The sequence below is a fragment of the Epinephelus lanceolatus genome, chromosome 7 (genome assembly GCF_041903045.1).
Source record: "Epinephelus lanceolatus isolate andai-2023 chromosome 7, ASM4190304v1, whole genome shotgun sequence".
In the NCBI taxonomy this organism is placed as follows: domain Eukaryota; kingdom Metazoa; phylum Chordata; class Actinopteri; order Perciformes; family Serranidae; genus Epinephelus; species Epinephelus lanceolatus.
This window is the reverse complement of record NC_135740.1, coordinates 30248552-30274544: the sequence shown is the minus strand read 5'-3', so window position 1 is coordinate 30274544 and position 25993 is coordinate 30248552. Positions and strand designations below refer to the sequence as shown.

At 40.0% G+C, this 25993-nt stretch overlaps 2 protein-coding genes across 2 annotated transcripts; both read left to right on the top strand.

Moving 5' to 3' along the window:
- Positions 1–1106: 1106 nt before the first annotated feature.
- On the top strand, positions 1107–3711 carry tmem35 (transmembrane protein 35). The gene is made up of 2 exons (XM_033632566.2): positions 1107–1333; positions 2268–3711. The coding sequence occupies exons 1-2, from the start codon at positions 1214–1216 to the stop codon at positions 2631–2633; spliced, it is 486 nt and encodes a 161-aa protein (XP_033488457.1). The 5' UTR covers positions 1107–1213; the 3' UTR covers positions 2634–3711.
- A 2731-nt stretch (positions 3712–6442) lies between these two features.
- cenpi (centromere protein I) lies at positions 6443–25204 on the top strand. Its single transcript, XM_033632674.2, has 20 exons — positions 6443–6711; positions 8937–9074; positions 11588–11706; positions 12041–12148; positions 12621–12669; positions 12911–12957; positions 13188–13277; positions 13380–13511; positions 14860–15000; positions 16359–16479; positions 16691–16785; positions 17244–17361; positions 17547–17611; positions 17813–17922; positions 18839–18974; positions 20401–20525; positions 20955–21003; positions 21673–21891; positions 24225–24266; positions 24431–25204. The coding sequence occupies exons 1-20, from the start codon at positions 6537–6539 to the stop codon at positions 24572–24574; spliced, it is 2223 nt and encodes a 740-aa protein (XP_033488565.1). The 5' UTR covers positions 6443–6536; the 3' UTR covers positions 24575–25204.
- Positions 25205–25993: the final 789 nt, after the last annotated feature.

Sequence of the window (25993 nt, the reverse complement as noted above, 5' to 3'; positions counted from 1 at the left end):
TTCATCAATGCCTGACATTTTAACATCACATTTTGCCACCCCATTGCATCCCTGTGTGCACTGCAATACACCCATAAAGCTAGCATTAAGTCAGCTAACTAAGCTAAATAACACAATACCACAGCTAGAATCGAAAAAGGAATTTTTGGTTGACTATTCACCATGTCAATGGGGCGCTGCAAAAGCTGAGGCCAACTCAACTTTAATTTGTAGCCTGTTCAAAGCTGCAAATGTTCCAATACCACTCAAGCTAACGTTACTGCTAGCAGCTGGTTAGCTTACCTTAGCATAGAAACTGAACAGGGTATTTGTAGTTTTAAGGTCAGTTGTCTGAGGGACTATTTCTTTCCAAGCCATAGTAACTATTGTTCTTCATCAACGTCTGAGCGTCATTTTAACATCACAGTCATTTCACCACCCCATTGCATCCCTGTGTGCACTGCAGTACACTCATAAAGCTAGCATTAAGTCAGCTAACTAAGCTAAATAACACAGTAACGTTACCACAGATAAAATCAAAAACTTATGAATGGCTGGTGCTTCACCGTGTCATTGGGGTGCTGAAAAAAGTTGAGGCCAACTCAAATTTAATTTGTTCAAAGCTGCAAGTGTACCAAAACCAATCAAGATAATGTTACCGCTAGCAGCTTGCTAGCTTAACTTAGCATAAAAACTGAACAATGTAAACCGACTGCTTAGCTGAAAAATAACAAAATACACCTACCAGCATCTGTAAAGGTTTCTAGTTAATATGCTTCATCTAAAAATTCTGATTTGAAAATAGAAATTTGTAGTTTTAAGGTTAGTTGTCTGAGGGACTATTTCTTTCCAGGGCATAGTGACTTCCTGGAGTCTTTGCTGGTTGCCTGGCAACCTCAATGTAACGGTAGTGATCCTCTAACTGGAAGAAACAAATTCAGAGAAGACTTGTCCTGTTTAAGTTAACTAAAATGGCCTGTTACTATTGTCAGGTTCGTTTTATGAATAAGTAAAGGGGTAATAAAAGTGAGATGCTGTGTTTTGAGTTGTGGGTGAGCTCCTGTCAGGCTGCACTTGTCCTCATCTCCTGGATGCGGAGCCGAGAGGGGACCCGCGCGTCGCCATCTTTGTCGTCCACCCAGAAGCCCATCCCCCTGGTGCATCTTCACCGGGAAACCATCCGACTCTCATTCAATTCAGTGGGAAGCGCCTGCTGCACGCACGGTGGCGAAAGATGGCCTCACCAAGGACAATTACTATCGTAGCCCTTTCTTTTGCTTTGGGGTTATTTTTCGTGTTTATGGGGACCATTAAGCTCACCCCGAGACTAAGCAAAGACGCATACAGTGAAATGGTGAGTAAATCTTCACGATAAACTGACGGCATCTGTGGGAGAACGTTAAAGGCCATTGTTCTGTGCTGGCTACAGACGCGAAAGGCTCTCAGGCTCGAATAATGTGAGGGGATGCTGACCTAAATAGTAAAAGATAACGGAAAATGAATGCTTTATATGTTAGCTTACTCTTAAAATCTGCCCCTATGAAGCATCAGTTAATTTCACAGAGGAGATTCATGTATGTAAAATGGTGAGACCTGCTGTATGTGTGGTTATTGCCTGTAACGTTAGTTACACAGTTAGCACATAGGCTAGGCCTGTGTGATTTAAGATAAACCTTTAAATATTTCTGTGTCAACATGGGTAACATACATGAATCGGTATAGATAAATAGAACAACCATTAGCTAGTAAACGCTGAAATGGGGGGTCAGCAATGAATAGCAGAATGCACCGTATTAATCGCGCTACATGCTATAATTTAGCTGAACCATGCAAACCTACATGCAGATTTTAAAGTGATATCTTGCTCTTTACAGAATGTTAAATACAGTTTAGCTGCTAAGTGTCTCGTTTAATATAAAGAGCAACAGCTAAAGAGCAATGGCGGCGGATTCCAGCAATTTCTATGAGATGCACCTGCCGGGGCTGATGTTGAAATGCCCTGTAAGGAAGATGATAGCTGGTATGTATTTAGGCATCATGCAAAATCCAAACTGCTATGCTCACGTTATTTTCTTGTCATAATTGTACATGCATAAATGTTTTCTTAGGCCAGGAAGCTGAGATTAGTTGTGCAACCATGGTGATGTAATAAAAGCATTTGAATTTAAACACTTGGTGACCTTACATTGTCCCTTAACGGCCTCACTCAAAGATATCAGTGGGAGTTTGTGTGACTGAAGTTAAATGTTAGATGCATTTAAAAAGATCTTTGTGCTTTATCCTTTCAGAAAAGGGCATACAAGAGCTATGCCAAGGCACTGCCAGGCCTGAAAAAGATTGGCATCAGCTCAGTCCTGCTTCGTAAGATCATTGGCTCTCTGGAGGTGGGCTGTGGTGTGGTGCTCACCCTCGTACCGGGCAGGCCGAAGGATGTGGCCAACTTCCTGCTGTTGCTGGTCATGCTTGCCGTCCTATTCTTCCACCAGCTAGTAGGAGACCCCCTGAAACGGTACGCCCACGCTCTAGTCTTTGGTATTCTGCTCACCTGCCGACTGCTTATTGCCCGCCAGAGTGACGACCGGCCGGAGAGAGAGGACAGCAGAGAGGAACAGCACATCAATGACCAGGAAAAGAACAAGGTCAAGCAGTCTTAAGATCCTCTCCTACTTTCGTCCAAGCCACAACGAAGGGAACCTGGTGCGCCCCTATGGATTGTAGTAATTCAGATTTTGAAGGAATCAGTCACTTCCAGTAATAACACCCCTCACACCGTGTCCCATCCCATCCAGCTGGCTGACTGATGACTCTCACCTACTCCACTGCACTCTTACTGTGAAACTGAGAACTCCTGATCCTGGTACATCCTCCACATAACCGTGGACAATCATATCTGTGGAAACTCTCATGAGCTCTGCTCGTTGTCTGAATAGTGAATCCATTTTTCCCTATTTATTTCAGTCCGACACTGTGCTAAATGTGTTTGTGTTTTTAATCAAGTGTGAACTTCATTTATGTTACAAGTTGATTTGAGAATGCTGTTTTTCATGAAGGAATCTTTGTAGCTTGATTTTCTAAATTGTTTTTATACTGTAGGTAGGAGAGACTGATGATTTATGAAATTCAGTAGTTCTAGCATGTTTCATCTGGTCAAGAGTACAGAACATGAACCAAAATAAGCACTTTTGAAACAATTTTGTACAAATTATACATCAACAAGTATTGCATATTGACATCTTATTTTGGTTCAGTGTTACCAGAAGGCAGTTTTGGAAAGGAAAAAAAATGTATAAACCCTGTTCATTTTTCATCTCAGTACATTTTTGTAGAGGTATGCATGAAATCCTTCCTCCCAGAGTAAAATAAGCTGAATACCCCCTTTCTCCTTTCAGTTCAGTTATCACAGTGAAGTTGTGTAGCTGGAAAGTACAGCAGTTGCTGCCTCAGGTGTCTGCTTCTAGCTTGTACAGCAGAACAAAACCAAATAAAAAAAAAAGTCCTTTTGCCTGTTAAAAATTTTACCTTTTGTAATTCACATTCGAAGCCTAAAACGTATTCACTGTCTCTTCAAGATTCTGATGATCTGTTTGGTTTTATTTTTTTTCTCTCTAAAGATATAAAACGCATTCCTATTACAGTTCTGCGAAGGGGATTCAATTGAAAATCCTGTTGGTTAGTTTTAAGATTCACAATATTTCTGTAAATGATATACTTAAAATAAAGAATTGGAGGTGAGACTGACTAAATATTGTTTTTTTATTAGCTCTCCTGCATGTCTCTAAGTTGAACTTTATAATTACATTTGCTGCTGTTGTGGGGTCTTTGTGTTGTAATCTTGTTATATAACTTCAGTCAGTCCCTGTCAAGGTAATTCCATCATATCAGCACATAAGCTTTGTACAAAGTTTTATTGGCCCAGATATGCTTGTCACCGTGCCCTGTAAGGGAGTTGGTGCTATTTTTATTCTATGCATCACAGTTTTGTGAATTTTCGACCATTTCTGCTTTACTTCAGCCAAGAGTTACAACTCTTAAATGACAAGTAACAGAAATTGTATTTTAATTTATTATAGGATTAATGTCGCTATGAGTAAACTGTATCATAAAAGAGTACCCTGATTGAAATGTTTTATTTTGTAAATATGCTTTTGAGGACTGCATAATTTGACTTTTTTAGGGAAAGGGGGGAAAATGTGCTTCACTCAATGCCATATTCGACACTGCAAAACCCATCTCTAATTTTAACCTACATGGGCAGAAAATGTACAGGCCCATAGACCGGATGCTGAGGATGAGGGGGTGAACAGCATAACTCAGACACAAGGGTCTTTCTGTTGCCCTCAAGACAAAATGGATTGGTTTTGCCCCTGCTCCTCCCCCTAAAGCATGAAAACAGGCCTGGAGGTCAGTCAGTTTACAGCTTAAAGGAATGTCACTGTGATGTGGGCAGAACAGCTTGACCAACATGAAAATATATAACTAAATACAGCATAATATAAATACGTTTTACAGAGCCCGCACCCTCCTGCAGTTTTTTGGCCATTTGGTTTTGTAGGGTGGTTTGTAAAGGCTAGTTTTGGTTTTAAGCTTCAAGGAGATGAGGAACAACTCGCCATGAACCTCAGAACATCTGGCAAAGACTAATCAAAGAGTGATCACCTCTCCTCAGACAGCTGGGTGTGTGTGTTTGCGAATATTTATACACCCATCAGCCAAAACATTAACACCACTGACTGACAGGTGAAGTGAATTACATTGATCATCTTGTTACAAGGCAGTAGTCAGAGGACCTAAGGTTTGTTAGCAGAACAAATGTTTAAGGATGTTTCAAACTAATAATATATGACTATATAAGTGAAATACTGATCGGGCTCACTGGGCCCAGGGGTATATGACTGATAGGTGTTTCAACACAGAGACAAACAGCTACAAAACTCATGTAAACAAAATATGTTTTCATTTGATGAAATGGAATATGTCCAACATAAAAAGTTCTTTTGAACAAGAGACCAGCAACTAGACACTGTCTTTTATGTGGGAGAGCATTTATTTCAGTAAAAATCACCAGAAATAAAAACAATATTTAAGGGTCCAGTGTGTAGGATTTAGTGGCATCTAGTGGCGAGGTTGCAGAACTGAAACTTCTGTGTGCCAAGTGTGTAGAGGAACTATGGTGGCAGATGTAAAAATTTGAAAATTTGGAAATGTAAAAATTTAAAAGTGTGAACAGCCCTATCTGGAGCCACTGTTTTATTTGTCCATTATGGGTTACTGTAGAAGCAATATGGTGATCTCCGTAGACAAGGACACACTCCCCATGTAGATATTAAGGGCTCATTCTAAGGTTAAGAGTGTGAGCAAATTTTAGCAAACTTAACAGTTTTTCAGTGTCCTGCTGTGTCTTTCCTGACATACTGTAAGTTACCATCATTTGTTGTGTTGCTGCTGTGCTGTTAGCAACTTGTTGTCTTCCAGAATACCAAATTTTCTAAGTCATCCTGCTAACATCAACTGGGAATGCTACTTTTACCCTCTACTTCCTTGAAAAATCATAGAATAATACTGCATTCATTCTGTAAATGTAAGAATAATGTGTGTGGTAAAATGTAAGAATACAGTATGCTCTGCAGAGAGGACTCACAAAGTGCACTGTTATAGTTGACTATACAGTGTCATCATCTCAACTGTATAACCAGTTACTTTAATAAATGTATCTAAATTGATTTGAAGAAATGAAAAATAAAATTGTGATGACTATTATGCACTTAAACCATGTATGAACATAAATGCACTAGAACAAAAACTGTCAAGATGGGATTCCATACATGTTCAATGTTGCTTCAGGGCAACATTTGCATTTTACCAATTTTTGATTGCTTAATATTCAAATAAAGTACATTAAACAATTAATTATTAAACTCTACTCACCTATTATTGTGAATCCATCTTTCCTAGATTGTAAAATGACAGAAAAAGACGTTTGGGGGAGATGATGGAGCTGAGCCATGCAAAGAAGGCCCCAAAAATGAGACTTGACATGGCCTCCTGAATGTCAAGTTACAATATCATCAGCACTACTGGTTTCATAGGGCCCTAGCTCTTTTTTTAAGGTATTAGGCTACAACACAATTGGGGACGAATTGTGCGAGTGTAAACGGCCAAAAATGGGTATTGCCTAGAGGCAACACAGTACCATAGAGGGGTACGATACCTTGCCAGTCCTTCACAGATTTGTAAGTTAAGTTACTGGTGCCTTAATATTACAGTTTATATATTGTTCTGTTTATTTGTTTATGTGCTTTGCTTTTAGTGGAGTACTTACCGGTTGTCGACGTTGATCAAGTTGCCTTATCTCATTAAACACGAAATAATAGCTGCATTGTAGTCCTAGCTAACGCTCTGGCGGTTGAATACACAGGGACTACAACTCCCGGGAAGCAACCGAGCGGAAGGACCACACTGCGCAAGCGCACACCAACGGTCGCGCGTAGGATTTGAGTTTTGTTTGAATGGCTAAAGACAGAGTGGAGCAGTGTTTTTAAGTTTTTAGCAATGTAGAAATGGCAGCAAAGTTAAACCTGTCGGGGTCGCCGGACTCAGAAACGTCGTCTCTAAACGAGCAGTCAGTGTCCAGCAGCCGGAGCGTTAACAGAAGTCTGAGAGTCGCCGAAAAAGAGAGGAGAAAGAATGAGGCGGAAGATCCGTTTGTAGCTGCCCTGAAGTACTTCTCTGATGGTAGGACTCGGCTCAGACACAACTGTTGATAGCAGATGGGGACGTTACACTTACCAACTGTACTAGTTATCAAAGTTACATACGTTAACTGACAAACAGGATGCTGGAAAATAACTGGACAAGGCCCGGATAGTATTACCATAAGTCTATGTTACTTTGTGATTATATATGGGGCGTAACTTGGCTTTACTGACAGCTAATGTTGCTAAATTACTAACTAGCTAGCTCTTATCTTAGTAGACGAGACAGTCCCACACAGAGCTTATGTTAGCATTAACTCATTAGTTATTTACAAACTCAGACAACAGTATTGTTACTAAAAGCCCCATGTTGGAGGATTGACCCTCAGTTTTGTGACGTCATCTGTTGCCACTGCATGTGTTGGCCCATTCATACTGAATTAGATGACTGAACTTCAAGATCATTGACTTTTGTTAAGAGTTTTACACTAGACTTAGGTTTATTTATTATGGCTGCTGCCATATTGTCATAAAAGCTGGCCTTTTGTATTCTGTGACCTGAATCGGCATTTTCAGCTATGCTGCAATTTATTTCTATGATCAAATATTATAAATCTATAATTAATAACCCAAGCTATTATTTGCTTAAATCAGTGAAATCAATGGGCCTGTATCTGAGACAGACCTTTAATCCCTTTCAAACAAAACTGTTGCTCAGCAAAGATTGCAAATACAATCAAACTGTTTATTTAAACCAGTATGAATATTACTCATAGGAAAATAAGGCTTCACATAATCTATCAATTATGAATCATTCATTTGATGTAGCTCCGACAGACAGCGCATCACAGAGAGAGTGAGTTACAGTACTCAAGGATTATGCACCAGGCATACCGACACAACAGTATATTTTGACAGCTGTTATCTCTATTTACTGTCAATGGGGTCACCTGTTTTGATGCAGTAGCTACAATAACAGACATTGGTGCGCAGTAGTGTAGAGATTTGGCTGTACTTCACTGAACATCTCTCCTGTAGAGATGCACCGATCCAGCTTTTTCAGTTTCGATACCGATCCCGATGCTTGGGCTTGGAGTATCAGCCGATACCTGATACCGATCCAATACCATGGTTGACCTAAAAAGATATATACCTTTACATGTAGAACAGAAAAGTTTAAAAATGGTTGCATATACTCAGGAAAGATGTGTTAAAAATTGTTCACCCAATCTACTTGAGCCCAATTTTAGCATACATATTACACACCAATATCCTGAGTAATCCTCAGAAAACTCTTAAATTAAGACTTAAATATAATGTTTTTCTTGTCCTGCCACCAAAAAGACTTCACTGGGATTATTTAACATTTACAGGGCAGTTTCAATATTTGTCTCCAGATGACATCAGTACTAGCATCTGTTTCTCTGATGCTGAATGAGGAGCCACCATATCCCTGAATATGTTATGATGGATTTAACACTCAGCTAAACTGTTAAAGCTGGGAGTTTTCATGTGGGAGGCAGTAAGCATGTGGCAGTAACAGGTTTTCTGTTACTGGAGTTTGTTTTAACACAGTTTGTACAGTACCGGCTCATCTGCGGTCATGTCATCCAACATCAACATTAGCAGAAAATAAACATCTGAACTCTTAGACATTGCTGCATTGAACTGTGTGAGTATTTTAACATTTTAAAATTTAAATACTTGTACACACTAGTGTTGCACAGTATACCGGTACTAAAATAGTACCGCGGTACTAGAGTATTCCAAACGGTACTATACTGCATTCGGAAAATACCGGTACTTTGAAACTGATTCAATTCATTAATTTAGTTAATTTATTTTACTCAATTATGCACACAAACGTCTTTCTTGTTCCTATTGGAGCACAGATTGCGCAAGTGGTGTGTATGACAACACCTGTATCAACATTCGCAGCTGGCGCACGTGAAAAAAGACAAGAGAAAGTCTGCCTCGCAAAGGGAGACAACATGAGACAACACAAACGTGGTGGAACATTTGAGTTACCAAACCGTGACGTCCGTACCGAGGTACTTACCGAACCATGATTTTTTTGGTACCGTTACACCCCTACTATTTATTGTTCTAAAGGTTCGTATCCAAAAGGACTTTTCCTTAGGAAAAGTACCGAAGAGTATCGAAAAGTATCGAAATTCATATTGGTACTGGTACCGAAACAAAGATTTTGGTATTGTGACAACACTAGTACACACTCTGATGTGATGTCTTCTCTCCCCACTGTAGTTGAAGCAGGTACTCCTGTGCAAGGCAATGATGAGGTGGAGAGGAACATGGTCATGGTGGAGAAGGTGGCCTACAGTAAAGGACTTTCTCCAGAGGCCGTCTCTATCATGCTGGAGTTTGCCATGAGCCTCCGTATGGGTAAGACAGTCACTTAGCAGCAGCTGTGGACTGGGTATAATACCATCCATCCATACTCCTTGGTGCTTAACCTGTAGATAGTCGTGAAAGCTGAAGTCTGTTGCATCATACACCAAGCAAGTGAGCACCTTAATCAGTGTCTGTCACACTCTTATTCACACTTGAGTTAGTTTAAAGCCAAAAATTCATCCAACCTGCCTGTCCTTGGAGTGTGGGAAACCGGAGAACCCACAGGAACCCATGCAGACATGAAACAAACTCCAGACAGATTCAAACTGTCTCAAGGGGGCTTTTGCACTTCTAGTTGGGTTCATCTGATCTGGACCAAGGGGGAAAATTATGCATTGTTGCATTTTAGTTCTGGTATGGTTTCTGTTCACACTGACTTTTTACAAATGAACCAAGAGGAGGAAACATGAAGTGATACCAACTGACAAATACCTCTTTGACAGTTTTGGCGTTTGTTTTCCTGTCACATTAGGACCCATATGGGGAAATAAAATTCTGGCGACTGACAGCACTTTAATACTTTTGATGTGTATGTTTATGTTGTTTGGTGTCACTAGAGCTCATGAAAAAATAATTGATTGTAAGCATTATTACTTTTATTAGACTGCAAATAGACTGTGTGTTATGAATAATGCCTTGCAGGTAGAGACCGGACAAAAAGGAGGTGTCTTGTACTGTACAGATTCAGGGGTTGTTACTGTGTGATTACTTACACTTAGTGTTAATTGGACTGAATGTATTGACAAAGTACATGGAGTTATATACAAACACAGCAGTTTTACTAGCGTATGACCCAGTAGTCATGGAGAATACCTGCGCTGACAAGCATACAGTACAGGCCAAAAGTTTGGACACACCTTCTCATTCAATGCGTTTTCTTTATTTTCATGACTATTTACATTGTAGATTCTCACTGAAGGCATCAAAACTATGAATGAACACATGTGGAGTTATGTACTTAACAAAAAAAGGTGAAATAACTGAAAACATGTTTTATATTCTAGTTTCTTCAAAATAGCCACCCTTTGCTCTGATTACTGCTTTGCACACTCTTGGCATTCTCTCCATGAGCTTCAAGAGGTAGTCACCTGAAATGGTTTTCCAACAGTCTTAAAGGAGTTCCCAGAGGTGTATAGCACTTGTTGGCCCCTTTGCCTTCACTCTGCGGTCCAGCTCACCCCAAACCATCTCGATTGGGTTCAGGTCCGGTGACTGTGGAGGCCAGGATGACTCGGATGAACTTATCCTCAGAAGCAGAGGTGACTCTTGGTCTTCCTTTCCTGGGTCGGTCCTCATGTGTGCCAGTTTCGTTGTAGCGCTTGATGGTTTTTGCCACTCCACTTGGGGACACATTTAAAGTTTTTGCAATTTTCCGGACTGACTGACCTTCATTTCTTAAAGTAATGATGACCACTCGTTTTTCTTTAGTTAGCTGATTGGTTCTTGCCATAATATGAATTTTAACAGTTGTCCAATAGGGCTGTCGGCTGTGTATTAACCTGACTTCTGCACAACACAACTGATGGTCCCAACCCCATTGATAAAGCAAGAAATTCCACTAATTAACCCTGATAAGGCACACCTGTGAAGTGGAAACCATTTCAGGTGACTACCTCTTGAAGCTCGTGGAGAGAATGCCAAGAGTGTGCAAAGCAGTAATCAGAGCAAAGGGTGGCTATTTGGAAGAAACTAGAATATAAAACATGTTTTCAGTTATTTCACCTTTTTTTGTTAAGTACATAACTCCACGTGTTCATTCATAGTTTTGATGCCTTCAGTGAGAATCTACAATGTAAATAGTCATGAAAATAAAGAAAACGCATTGAATGAGAAGGTGTGTCCAAACTTTTGGCCTGTACTGTATGTGTTATGGTGGTGATTTGCGTGTATAGGTTACATGCATGGTCTCATACAGATCAATTTTAAGATCGCTTCAAGAACAATTTTTATGATCAGCATGTGGATTTGTTTTAGGGTTAGGTTTTGAAATCATGCTAATGTCACGTGATGTGTCTGTTATAGTAAAATCTTGTGGTTGGTTAGTTTGCTTTCACACCACAAACAAAGCACACCAGATTTTGCCTGACAATGGATGGAGTTGCACTTTTTTAAGCTGTCTTGGTACAGTAGTTTGGTCTGCACCAGGGTTTGACTGACTGCTTTTACACCAGCCCAATTGAACCGGACCAACTTGGCAAAGGAACCTGAGTTTGTTTTTACTGGACCAACTGGGTTAAGTGTGAAAACACCCTTACTGAGAGGTGGCAGTGTTAACTACTGAGCCACTGTGCTGTCTGAAATTTAAGGTGTTTTAGTGCAGTTGCATTGACAAGAATGCTAGAGCCTAATTGTGAGTGCATAAACAGGTGGCACAAAAATGTCTTTCATGTACATGTACAGAGTAGAAAGTGTGTATAATGACTTGGAAATGTTGCACTTTTTACAGTCAGTCTGAACATTTGCTTCTGTTATCTGATTTTGTTTCTGTGACTTTGTCTGTGTAGGGACTGTTCTATGTGCCCGGGTGTTGAAGTGTCTGATTCCTGCCACCGTGGTGCCACAGGAGGCTGTTGTTCGAGCGGTGGTCTGGCTGGGGGTCAGCAAAATACCTGTCACTACACAAGTAAGAGCAAATTTGACTTGTCCACATTCTTTTCCGTTTTCTGTTTGTGAGTTTGTGAGTTTTTACATGTATGTTCACTAGAACAGATGCATTAGTACCTTAAAAAATAATCATATTATCCCAATGACTAAGTTGGCATCATTAACCAATTTTAAACAAAAGGATCTGATTCAAAACTACTTTTACACTTCATTTTTTTTGTATCAATGATATAATAATCCAGTCAATATATTTTTCTATATTATGTATGCGTCATTGCTTGCACCACATATTGCACCACATATTGCATCATAGTAAATCAATTTCTGTGTTTACGTGAATGTACAATTTTCAGATTCTTTTCATAAAGTGGGTATTGACCATATTTGACATGATTGATGCAAAGGACCAACTGCGAGCTATCTATGGCTTCATCTTCAGCTTCGTTACAGAGGAAAATCTGGTATGTGTGCTGATGAGCTTTGCATTGTTGTGATAAAATGTTTATCAAAAACTTATCATATCAAATTTATATACTATTCATTTACACATGACTTTGAGTAACAAGTTTAGAATTTATGAAGCTTATTTGTCTTTTAAATAACATGTATGATTTTATACCAGAGCTTTTTTTTTTTTTTTTTTTTTGTAAAAAGAAAAGATTGAAATGACAAGTGCCCCCACTGTTTATGATGTGCCTGGTGTCAGAGACAGACTTGGTGTGTTATATTAGGGTTTATTTCAGCCTCACTGGGCAGATCATGCGCTTATCTGGTTAAGGCCTATAAAAGAAGATTGTACTGTCCTGTTTGTTCACATGTGACGATTGTCCATTTTCCAGCGTAATGAAATGGCTGCAGCACTGTAATGTGATATGGGATCCACTGAACAACTGCTGAGATGTGAAGTCATTATTTTTTGTCACATTGTTTCAGTGTCCCTTCATCTGCCATCTGCTGTACCTTTTGACCAGAAAGGAAAGCGGTAAGTCAGAGATTTTTTCACACTTGAAACAAGATTGTACTGCTATTATCTTCTTGTTTACTACATCATGTTGCTTTTATTTCATTTCCTCTTTTCATAAGTTCATAGTATGCACCAAACACAAAGGCAAATTCCTTGTATAAGATCTACTTGGCATTAAACCTCATTCTGATTTGTTTTTTCAGTATTCTTATCACTTCTGTCAGAATCATTGATGGTTTTATTTTTTTTCTGTTTTTAGTGCGAGTCTTCAGAGTCAGGAAATTACTGGAGCTACAGTCTAAACTGGTAAGCCTGTTAATTTGATGCCTTCTAGAGTCATCGATCAAAGCTACAACAATATTGCCATGTGAAAATCTATTGAGAGAAATCAAAGGGTATCTATGTCCTACACTCTGTGCATTACTCCCATTAACAGTTACCTTTTCCATATCACTGGTTATTGTATTCTGCATTATTAAGAAAGACTATACAAAAGTGGAGATTTCAGGTTGTGCATGTTGATGTTGTTTCCTCAGGGAAGGCAGCCGTTCCTCCTGAGTCTACTGTCACTTTACAAAGTGTTTTGCCCTGAACTGGTGACGCTCTCCATCCCATCTCGAGTGAAGGTTTGTACACGGACTGTGCAGTTCATGCTTATTCTGCCGTCATAACACAGTATGACCCTTACCTCTAAATCACCAACACAATTGTATGTTTCTTTTTAACAGAGTGGGTTTAGGAACCACAATATGCCCTGGAAATCAGCATTGATTGCCGTCCAGAAAAGGGCCGGTTCCCAGGTTGCCTCCAGCATCAGTCTGGCCTTCACAACTAAAGATAAGACCAACTCCAGGAAAAGGGTATGGAAGTCTTTTAAGTTTTCAAATACAGTGTTTACTGTGTTCCCAATCACTCCTGCTACACTCGTTACTGCTGCTACTTGCCAGTGCCATCCATTTGCAGAATGTTAAAGGTGCAGTGTTTGGGATTAAGTGGCATCCGCAATGAGGTTTCAGATTGCGAATACCCCTCCTTTTCCAAGGGTTTAGGAGAACCTATGGTGGGCTTTAGGTTACCAAAAAATGCAAAGGCCCTTTTTAGAGCCAGTGTTTGGTTTTTCTGTTCTGGGCTACTGTAGGAACACGACTATGCAGCATAGCCTGCTCTGTGGAATAGGACTTGCTCCTCACACAGATATATGAAGATATGATAATTCTTAGGTAATGAGAATGCAATGATTCTCAGTTTCAGGTGATAATATGCTAGCAGTGGGTGGTATGGCCAAAATCTTTTTTCATGGTAAATGTTATTTTATATCATGGTAACAATATAAGTTCTGATACAGCGGTGTATCTGTAGATTTAATCAGGAAATGGCTTAAAATAATCATATGATACATCACTGCATTTGATTTTCTTCTTTTATGCAACTTCCAGACAAAAAATAACTGCCTCACATGAGACAACACTTGAGTTAAAAACAAAAGACTCAAAGAAGTAAAACTCTTTCAAAATGGAAGCTTTAAAATTCTGGAGAGCCATAATTTCAAAATGTGTTCAAGGTTTTTGTATTGTCATGAACTGGCTCAGGGTTCAGACAAAAGGAGGGAGAATACACAGAAAGGTGGAGGTCAAAAATGAAGCAATTTATTAAATAATGTTATACACAAAACAGTAATTAATGAGATGTGAACAACCAGTAGCATCAGTGGTGTGTGCAAGTGCAAGGGTAAATGGAAAATGATGAATGGAGATGTTGCATGCTAAAAGAAAAGGCAAAACAAATCAATCAAACCAAAACACCATGTGGGAGCTGGGAGAGCTGCAAGAGAATTAGGCAAACTGAGCGGCCCAGCTTTGTAGGCCTGCAAGCTGATCAGCCTCGTCACAGTATTTACAACTCTCCTCCATGTCTTTGTCTCCATGTCCATGCTTCATAAATACATACACAAGTAAATAATTGTCTACCCAAAGTACATTACTTTGTGAGGTAGCTGGACTCAAAAGATTAGTGAGAATTCAGTCCTGATTTGCCTCAATGATAGAAACCGTATTGCTTAATGCAGAGTACCAGATCTATAAAGTATATATTTGTAATTAATCTCTTTATCATGTTTTTAACCTTCGATTAATTTCAAGAAATTAAAAATGTGTGCTAGCTTTGGTTTGCCTTGATTTATTTTCTTGTTGTCTGTGCTTTCTGTCTCAGAAACACTGCCACCTGGAATTGCCGGCGTTGAGTTCTGTCGTCTGTAAAGCGCCGACTGAGCCGTCATCCAGTAGAAAAGTGGTCCCTCTGGTGCAGCTCAACTCTTTTGCTCAGCTCCTGGAAAATATGCATCGCATAGAGGTAATTTCTCCTGGGACAAATCTTAGTTCTGCATCTGCAGGGTGCCGCCTCTGCCCCTTTACTGTCTTCCTTCTTCTCAGTGTTTCACTCCTCTGCTCCTGTAAACTTCAGCTTTTTACAGTCGGGCTGTTAGTCCCAACACACCTGGACTGGGAACAGAATATCACTCAAGCATTAAGCGTAAAGATCATAAATCATTTAAGCAGCAGAATTAAATGTATGGCAGTTTTTCTGTGCCATTAAGATGTAACCAGTGTGTTTAAATTGTGATGTACCCTCACAGCCACCGGGTGGTGCTGTGTCACTGTTATAGAGTTGTCTGTACATTGTAGTCGGCCACTAACAACTTTGTCCTAGAGAATCCACAGCAGAGGTGGCCTGGGGCTGTAATTTGTTTATCAGATTAGAGCATAAACAAGAGCACATTGTTTATCCTCAGCCGCTGTTCTTTTTGCAGATATGGTGGTTTATCTATCTTATGAGTAATGAAAGACTGGCGATGTATCTGAGTAATGCATTGGATGAGGATAAAGTTTCATAGCAAATGGTCATTTAAAGAGGCCTCTCTATAAATGTCTATTTGCCCCGCAGATTCAGTGACCTGATAAACTAATATAAGTCATTTTAAATGACTCGCGGACTTTTATGCGTCACGCTACATAAATTCGCCTCTTTTCACCGCCTACAAAGCCAACGTGAGCAATAAGGCTTCTGGACAGCGATAGCGTCCACCGTGTTTATTGCCAAGAAAGCTCCACTTTCTCCGTATCTCAGAAAAGACAGATGAGTACAGTCAATCACACTCATAAAACTATTCAGCAGAGGCATTGACAAAAGGATCATTGATTATTTCCCTCATTGCCTGCACTCCTGTTATCTAAAGCAGAATGGTGCTTTCTCAGTTTAATGATACAGTTGCTCCATAATTATTGAGGAGCCGAGCTGTGTCCATTCACAGTCTGTCTTCTCCTCATTCTAATTTATTTATTATACTGATAAAGTCCCCATATTGGGAGGCAGCTGTTCATACACAATAAGGGACTGTATCAGCTATCCAGTGCGATGGCAGAACTGTCCCAGTGCTGGTATTATGGGGATTACTGGATACTGAAAAATTAGCTCAGTGGTGGATTGGTGGCCCACTCAGTGAAAACAAGGACATGAGCATCAGTTTATTCTTCTTCTGTAGCAGGTAAACACGTTGATTTGAAACTGATTTGAGAGAGTTATCACTCAAAGCAGCATTTCGTGTGTTTTTGTATGCTTCTCTGTCTCTTCTTGGTTTTTATGGTTGTTTATAGCCTCTCAATCATCCTTTCTTGCATGTCTTTTCTGTTTCTTCATTTTACCTCCACCAGCTGCCTGCTCAGATGGGCTCACTGCTGGGCTCCAGTCTGGCACTGCAGTACCTGGACTGTGTACAGGATGAGTCTGCCCTCCTACGCCTCAACTTCTGGCTCGGCTACGCTCTCCATGAAGGTAGGGGAGGGGGCAGGGGGAGTGACTACCAAAGTGTTGTGACATCTTTTAGTGGGAACATTCATCCAAAGCAAAGCTGACCTTGAGTTGAACCCTAACATATCACCTAGTTGGCATATCAAAAGGATTCTTCAGAGAGGGGTTTAAAAGAAACTTTGTATTCCCTTGGCTTTTCCACTCACTAAATACCCTTTTTGCTGTCTTTCTGAAGAATTTTTGTTCTGTGGCGATGGAGGAGCCTCCCAGAATTCAGAAGAAGCTCTGCATTTTCTGAACAAGTTGCTGTCCACGCAGCACTTTCTCCAGGTGAGCCTCACACTTCAGGCCTTGATGGCTACAAGCCTGTTTCCACCTGGTATTAACATGCGCCTTAAGTGATCCTGACACAAGTAGACAGCACTACGTCTGTCACGTCGCGTCAGATAAGCAAGGATGTAAACTAAGAGTGGCCCAGGACACATTAGCGTACATACTGCTAACAGCATGTAGCCATACGTGGCTCAGACCACCTATGAGTGAGGTCTGAGTGATTGGATCTCAGCACTCATTGTGGATGTATTCAATTGGGATCATTCACACCCTGAGCTGTCCACTTGTGATACAGTCATCCAAGATACACGTTAATATCAGGTGTAGGCAGGGCCCACTCGACACCTGTCATTCACAATTCCCTGTATTCATTAACCTGCGCCCACAAGCTTGGCTGAAACCACAGTCAAACAATGATTTCACAATGCAGGTGATTTGTCTCATTTCTCCTCCAGGAGGGGTTTTCCAGTTCAGAGGCTTTTCTCTACAAATTTCTCAACGTTTGGGATGGTTCCCTCCTCCGCCCACAGATCCTCGGCCTGCTGAGCAACATTCCTGTTGTCCCCAGTTCCCGTGAGTTTTCCACTGGTTGTGTCTGTCTTTACATTCAGTGGTCTGTCTCTGTAAAAAAGACCCAGACTGGCTCTTGACTGGAATAATGTCGCAGCTTCATTCCCACATTAGCAAGGCCTGCCATACTGTGCGATATCTTAGGAACCGCATTGTTCAACTGTAACCCTCTGTCTCCCCTGCCTCAGAAATCGGACGGCTTCTGTTTGAGCCCCTCATGCAGCTCTTCTTCACATCCTCACTATTTTTTAAGGTAGGCATCCCTCCCCGAGGCACGAGCAGAATGAGCTCCTGCTACTGTACTTGAATTACCAAACCTTCTGCTCTAAGTTAATAGAAAAGATGCACTAGTGTTTGTATTATAATTATGAAGCACTCATTAGTGCTTCTATATTAGCTTAGTGATTAAACTGCTGCATGCTTAGTGCTTTCCCTCTTTATCCTGCGTCTGCAGTGTGGACTGATGGAGTGTCTAAACAGTATGCTGCTGAAGTGGCTGACCTGGCACTCAGTGTATGCTCTGGAGGATGACTTGGACATCAGCCTCAACAGCCACACGTCCATGTGAGTCTCATATCTACTTCCTGCTACTTTTTTATGCCCTGAGCATAAACAATAGGAACAGAACACTTTGTGAATTTACTTGAGAGCAAAAGGGTTATAGCTCGCTCAAGACGAAAATATCTTCTGACACCTAATCAATTCTCACAGATGTAATAAAAGTGTCTAGGTGTTCAGTTTTATTTACTGTGGTTTAGTGTAATGAAAAGGTGTCCCAGTTGACTTAACCATTTTGTTCCAAATATGAGACTTAATAGTTCTATTAATTTGAGTTATTATATGATTTTGTTTTGAGTGAGACATCTTGTTTTGGACTTTCTTTTGTTTTAACAGATTGGTCTATCCAGTAACTTTTTAGCTTGAATTTAAGCCATCTGTTATCCACCAGCAACCAAAGCAACTCAGGCAGTAGTGTGTATTGACATGTTTTCCCTTTTGGTTTTGAGCCCATTTATTCATCAGATCCTTTAATTGAAATTTGTTTGCACACAAAACAGCCCTAATCTCCAGTTAAATGATTTTTCAGCCTCCAAATTAAGGGGTGGAGTCAGTGTCAGTTATGTTTAAATACCTGGGCTTCAGCGTTATCGAGTCCTCACATGTCTAATCCCACAACAAATGACCCAATAAGTGGAGGGATCCATTTTTTTGTTCACCGCCCACTGCCATTTCCAAACTCACCTCTGGTATTTAGCCAGAGTACGTCTGAAAGATTAGACGTGGGGATCATTGATTATGTATTTGTGTACACTTTCCCAACATTACTCTTTCATCTGATATGTGAGCTTTCATCTGTCGTACCTGAGACCTGAGTCACCAATAGAGTAAGGCTTCAGACAAATCAGCTGACCGGTGTTACAACTTTCACTCAGCACCATTGTGGTTAATGTCTGACTCCCTGCTCTGCCCTCTGTCCCAGAAACATGACTCTGTCGGGGTTCAAGGACTCAGTGATGGAGCTGGTCGACTTTGTGGGTCGGCTGGCCTCTGTGGGCCTTCAGCTCGAAGGCTGCCACTCCCTCCTCCTCAGCTTCACCCTGGACTTCTATGAGACGGTAAATGAGCTGATGGTGCTAATGACTAAATCTGCTTTGTGGCTTTGGCAGGAAAGATACAGATTCGCAGCCAGTTTTGCAGCAAGTTTTGCTTATTATGACTTCACTTAGATGTTTGAGCTTCACTGTGCAGAATGATGTGTGTGTAGAGTTTGGCACTCCCGGGCTGTTTAAACATTCATCTGCTGAAGAGATAAGGCTTCTCTGAGTTTCACAGGTGTGCTTACCTGCATGATTTGTGACATCACAGCTTGTTTGGAGGCCATTCGTGGTCCAACATGTAACTTAGACATGTCTGATGTGGAAACTTGAAACTATAAGTGCACATACACACATACACTGAGAATGAACTTCACAGTGAAGAAGGGGGCATCGTGTCCAGCAGTTAAACTCTTGAAAAAAAAAAAAAAATATATATATATATATATATATATATATATATATATATATATATATATATATATATATATTGCATATTCATAGATTGTGGTTGGAGGGAAAAGAAAAGTCTTAACTAAGTAATTAATTATTTTATGTTGGAACAAGACACATTATCATTTATAAGTAGAGTATTTTTACTTCTCAGAACTTTAAGGGGACCTTTTAACTCTGACTTTCCTGCTCAACTTAGCAGCAGCACATAGAACATAAGTCACAAAGGGTACAAAACATGCAAACAGGCTTAAAATAAGTTAGATAAAATATGGAGGGATAACAATATACATCAGATCAGGAGGATAATGCAGTATTCATGAAATGTCAGCATACAATAAATACAACAGGGAATATAGAAAGATAAGTGCAGTACATTACATGTTCTTGAGAATAGATGCATAAAATGAATGCTTAACATCCTAAAAAGAATATATCCTAGTATTTCAACCAAATCAACATAAAAAAAAACTGACAGACGGTTTGGCTTGCCTCCAGTTCAGAGGAAAGGTTTTTAAGTTCACCAAGATGGAGAAAGAGGAGATTTTACAGGAGCATAAAAAGTAGTTTCCAGTTTAATTGGAGCCAAGAAAAGCTTAAATATAAGGACAGGATGCCAAGAACAGCTTCATACATGACAGTGTGCCGGCTTCTAACAAAGCAGAGAGGTGATAAAAGCTTCAGCAGTGAGATAAACTGTATGTTGAAGTATCTACTTTTCACTCTTAACTCTTCATAGGGGTGTAACGATACATTTCCAGCTAAGTGCACCTCCTTCCCAAACATTAAAACAGTGCTAGCAGCCAAGAGAAATCTAAGGATACTTACTGATATCGTCTCACAGGCGTCTCTGTGTCAAATCAAATCAAAATTCTATCATGGCAGACTTTTTAATATCTGCAACTATTGTACTGCTGTCCAAATAATTGATTTATAGTATCATGATGAAACTTGAGATTTAGACCTGTATTCATTACATATGTCTCTCCTCCAGGTGTGTGACACGTTTCTGAAGTATGGGCTCCCCCTTGTGGTGATGCCTCCGCCTGGTATTTTTTACCCAGCCCTGTTTGCCACTGACCCTGTTAGTGTGGACAGACTGGCCTACATCATGTACAGGTGGGGACTGTCTACATCTCTATGTTGGGATACATACACTAGCAGCAGCCTTGATGTAGTTTTGATGCATATTTAATGTTGGAACAGAGCTGGAATCAAACGGCTTAATTGTACGTATACATTAATGCATGATTTATGATAATGAGAGTCTTGAGATGCAATGCACTTAAGCCCTCTTCTTCTTTCTATGTAGAATTCGAGTGTCATTTGTAACTCCAGGCTTTAATAACACAAATCCTTACAGTGTCGGCTAATTGACTACACCCCAGGGCTCTGAAGTCATTCTGCCAAAGCTGAGCGTAAAAATGCCATGGCAAAGGAAAATTGGAGCATAATTGCATTATACTTTTTTGACAGTCCACAGAGAAGACGCTGTTCTAAAGTAATTCATGATCACAGAGGTCACGGGTCTGTTCTTTTTCTGTTTAGATACAAGGTGAACTTGACATCGGCCAAGAATGAAGAGAAAATCAGAGAGGTAAGAAACAAACTACTTTCGTCTGACTGTGCAAGTCTGAAAAAGAGCCATACTGTGATTTGCATTGCAGCGATACTGTAGCAGTACATTTTGGTCCATTGCACCAACTACTTGACATACAGTGCGGAGGAAGTGATTTTCTATTAGCAGTGATTTGATTAGAAGAGCTAATTTAACAGTTATCTCAACCCATGGATTTTGAATGCATTTCTCGTGATTGCATTTACATTTTAGGCATTTATCTGGAGCGCTCTTCCGAAGTGACTCGCTGTTTGCTTTGATTCACTGCGGTAGCTTTTATAGATTTCCCATCTCTCAGTCTAGCTCTTTAGGAATTCACATGCATCTACCTACAGCTGGTAACCTTTAATACCCTCTCAGATGAAGACTTAAGAAGTTGTTGATTTTAATACATCTGCCACTGCAAGCTGTGAATTTACAAGTACATGTCAGGCAGCCAGCACGCTCCCCTGGAAATGTCAGAGACACTTTTTATTAAGAAAAATGGACTCGGTAAATGGCACGCAAATTAATCAGCATGACAGACATCAGTTGTGAAACTCTGCAGATGTGGAGAGTGGTTTACTTTCTTTCTCCACTTTTCTTTTGCTTGCTTTCTTCTCATTTTGTCACTCCCTTTTAATTTGTTTTGTTTTGTTTTTTATACAGCAGGCCTTTCACATCAGCGGCCAGACGTTTCGTGAGTTCAACCACTATGCAGTCGTCATGGTCAACTGCCTGTGGAACTCCAAAATGTTTCAACCAGGCATGGGTATCCAGATTGGGAACGAGCTGCTGCTTAAGAGCAGTGTGCCACAATACTGGACAAGCTTTGACCTCATCCACCATCCTGCCTTTATGAGCTACGCTATCGACTTTCACCAGAAGGTGAGTGTTGACTGTTTTGGATCTAGTCTGTCTAACAACGAGATTTGGATGCCTGCTTCACACCATGAAATGTTTTTTCCATCAGGGTTTGAAGTGCATTTTGAGTGGAAAACATCAAGTGCTGGAATACCTTGAAAATAACTCCCTTTTTAACAAAGTGCTTAAAGGAATGCTTCACACACAAAATGACCATTTCTAGATGAATAAATCATGCTGTGTTACCTTGATTTCCTGAAGAACACTTTGTTTTCTTGCATGCCTCCTTGGAAAACTATGAACATATTGTTTTATTGATCGATTGGGGATTACATTTAACAATAGCAAAACTATATTAAAAAAATCATTTTACAAACTCTCACACAACTTGTGCAGTATAATCCAAGTATCATTTATCCATTTGTATGCTCAGTACTTCCCAAACACATGCAGATTTGCTATAAAACCTTAGTAATGGAGTCTGGCTTTGAAGAGAGCGTAGGTAAGTTTCACTTTCGGTAAAGTGTCAAACAGTAAGGTTTTAGCACGAATGGATGTTTGGAAAGTACTGCACATACAACTGGATAAATGATACCTAAATTATACCCATGTCCACCAAAATTAGGGCGTGTATGCAGGTTTTTTTAAACACGGGTAAACCCTCTAAAAATAGGCTGTAGACTCCTTCCCCATTGTCAGAAGACCAGAGCTGTGTACATGGCTCTGCGGCAGACGAGCATGCCTTTCTGTGTGAGGTTTTTTTTTTTTTTTCTTTTCAGTGTGTCATGTTCGACATCATGGACAGGACGGAGAACAGGTAAATAGTATAAAGCAGCATGGAGGCCTGTGAAAAAGTAATGGTTACTTCTTTTTATATATCTCTTACTTACTCAGTCTCTCTTTCAAACTCAGTGCCGACTAATTTGCATCAATGTTTGAGCGTGGCTTTGGCGGAGACGGATGGTATTTTGTGGTTCATCATTGCATCTCGCAGGTAACAGAGCTAAAATTAGGGCATTCACCCAGGTGTTGAGTTTCTGTCAATGCCTGATCGAAGCCGGAGGTGAGAAAAACCATTGACTACAGCAGAGTTATTTGACCCAGGTGTGAATGCCAATTAAAACCTTTCCCATTGCATTAAAAAGCCAGATGTTAACAGGTTTTTTAGCACAGTGGAAAAGGGGTTTTGGATTATACTGCACGAGTTGTGTGAGAGTTTATAAACGGTTGTTTCTATATTGTTTTACTGTTGTTAAATGTGGTCCACAATGAATTAATAAATCAACATGTAATGCTGTTTTTCATGGAGGCATGCTAGAAAAACAACATTTTCTTCACAAATTCAAGGTAGCTATGACTAATTGATATACATATGGTCACTTTGTGGGTAAATTATTTATTTAAAAAGTCTTTGTAATTCAGATGAACCACATAACACACTTTTATATTGGTCACCATGTCATTGCAGTTAAATTGCTCAGAATCAGAAATCGCTCTGCTTTTTCTTTTTTAAAATTCTGACATGTCACCAGCTTGCACTGAATTGCTGCACACTCTCCCTCTCCTATTGGTCTCACTTTGATGATGTCCAGCCCGACATCATAGTTTTTTTTTTTTTTTACCTCACTTCACTCTCACAACCCTGGCAGAACCAATAGACCTTTGTTGGCATGGCTAACATTAATATGATTTAACTTAATGAGCTGGCTTTTCACTGCGATTTGCTCTCCTCCCTCTTCAGCGCTGTGCCAATGTCATAGCTCTGCCGAAAACTTAAAGTGAAGCTTAAGGTTCCTTGCACTATTTTCAGATGCTTCTATGATATTCAAATGCTTTGTTGAGGACTTTACAGCTATGCCTAAGATGAGTTTGATAAGTGCTCCTTCACTGAAAAGAGAGACCTTGTTAATATTCATCTGTTTAAAATATATTGATTGAAAATTAGTTATTTGCTCTGAATGAAAACCAAAAAAAGTGCTTGAGAAAGTACTTGAAAGTCCTCACATTTCATTTTTAATCTCTGTATGAACCCTGTGTATCTTATGTAGCTCATGCTGATTTTCACACTGTAAAAGGCGCTTGATAGATCAGCATGCAGCCGGTCTGTACAGTTTGGTTAATGGACTTATAGGCAAGACAAGGAGACAAATGTGCTATTAATGTATCTTTCATAGAAGATACATTAATACAGAGGGACATTTTATTATTAATGGGCCCTGCATGAAATGTGGGTTTTCATCATGTTTAATAATACACACACCTTTTTTTGGCTCAGTCCAGCTGCAACATCCAGCAGTGATCTTGTGAGATTTAGTGCGGCGTGCTGACAATGAATATTAATGTTCTCTCTTTATCAGTGTTGGCCGGGGACAAAGGACATGGACCTCAATTCCATAAAGGTACAAGAGCTCTCCTTTTCATTTCAGCATTTATTATGGACTTCACATGTATTTTGATGTGCATCAGTCATATTTCAGAGATTAAGACGCATCGCTTTGATCATCCGAGCCTTCAGATGTCTTGAAAGTGACTGTGTGTGTGTGTTTCTGTGTGTGTGTTTCAGCATTCCAAGCCGTGGAGCTGGTATCTGGAGTATTTGTTCAATCAGGGTTACGACGGTCTCAAACAGTTTGTTCAGAGCAACATCAGCCGGCAGCTGGCAACAGGCGAAGGGCAGGACGACAGTCTGTCCACACAGCAGAGGTAGATGCTCGACTCAGTGGAGAGGAAAAACAACCACTAGCATCTCACCCCACGTTTTTTTTAAAAGACTTGTACATATTTCATCTCCTCATCTCCTCCAGATGAACTACTTGCAAATGATCTGAATATCTTTTTATGTACATAGATGTACCTGTGTTTATTGTGTATTCTTACTTATAGTATTTTGCATTCAGCAATACAGATATCCTGGCGGCCATTTGCCAGAAGCAGTGTCAGTAGTAGGTTGAAGTTCAGTGATTTCACATTCAGCAGGGAAGGACGGTATGTTTAATGCAAAAAACAAACTGGAAGGGGATCTTTGGTAATGCATTTTCATCTGTCAGGTCAGGGAGAAATATCCACCAGATCTTACATCACAGAACTTATAATCCCCATAAATGTTGACAAAATACTGAAGAATTTGCAGTATTTTCTGTCTTCTTTGCAATAAACAGACATTCTTTGTTTAATGACAACACTCTGACCTTGAACCAGCTTCTACACTGAAAACACATTTTCTTTAGCTTGTTGTTTATGTTTTTGTGTTGTGTTCTTGTACAGCTTGCCATCTGCAAAACCTGACTCTTGCACCTTGATGAAAATAAATAAGTGTAAGACTTTTAACATAATAAAACCAATCTGTTGTGTCTAAATAACATAATGTCGCAGCACATTACAGTTTATGAGTGTCTTAGTCTTGCGCCCTCACTTGAACCTGAATTTCTGCCTCTTTAAATGGCATCAGTTGTTTGACTATCTGTTACATGGATAAGTGGTCTTGTGTATTCTTCAGTGAGTCGCCCTGCCATCTGGAAAACAGCATTTTGTTTTAATTGAAGGACCCATCTGGATGGTTAACAGGCCTCTGGCTCCTCGGCTACTTCTGAGAACACTGGATGAAATTCTGTGCCAGGTACATATAGTGATCAGCTCAGTCTGTGCCAAAACATGCTGACACAGAACATTCCAAACGCTTGTTTGTGCTTGTCATTATTAGTATTAAGCCTTCATATTATTGTAATTTTGAAGCATTAAAAAGGGAGGATCAGGATCATGCACAGGCAAGCACAGGTGTAGGTTTTTATGGGACGAGGGACGGGGGCATTAGTCCATTTGCATTTGTCCCCGCCAAATTAAAACATTAAAATAGGAGAGGACTTTTATTTTGACAAAATGAAAGATATTTACAGCATAAATTGGAGCATAACAACTCACCAGAATTGAAATCATTTGATGCCAAACATTTTCTGATGGAAGAACCCCCTGTTTCATATGTCACCCTGGTGTTGAAAGTAAACCTACACCCTTACGGGTAGGTACCTAAGAAGTGCCACTTTGGAACTCCAACTAATTTTTATTTTCATCAATACCATATTTGTTTCAATTAATCGATTATTCATTTTGGCTATGAAATGTCCAAAAA

Coding starts and splice junctions, on each gene's coding strand:
- cenpi (XM_033632674.2), top strand. CDS start 6,537: ATGGCAGCAAAGTTAAACCTGTCGGGGTCGCCGGACTCAGAAACGTCG. Junction 15,001..16,358: donor AAAATATGCATCGCATAGAG/GTAATTTCTCCT, acceptor TACCTCCACCAG/CTGCCTGCTCAGATGGGCTC. Junction 21,004..21,672: donor ATGAAGAGAAAATCAGAGAG/GTAAGAAACAAA, acceptor TTTTTTATACAG/CAGGCCTTTCACATCAGCGG.
- tmem35 (XM_033632566.2), top strand. CDS start 1,214: ATGGCCTCACCAAGGACAATTACTATCGTAGCCCTTTCTTTTGCTTTG. Junction 1,334..2,267: donor AAGACGCATACAGTGAAATG/GTGAGTAAATCT, acceptor TTATCCTTTCAG/AAAAGGGCATACAAGAGCTA.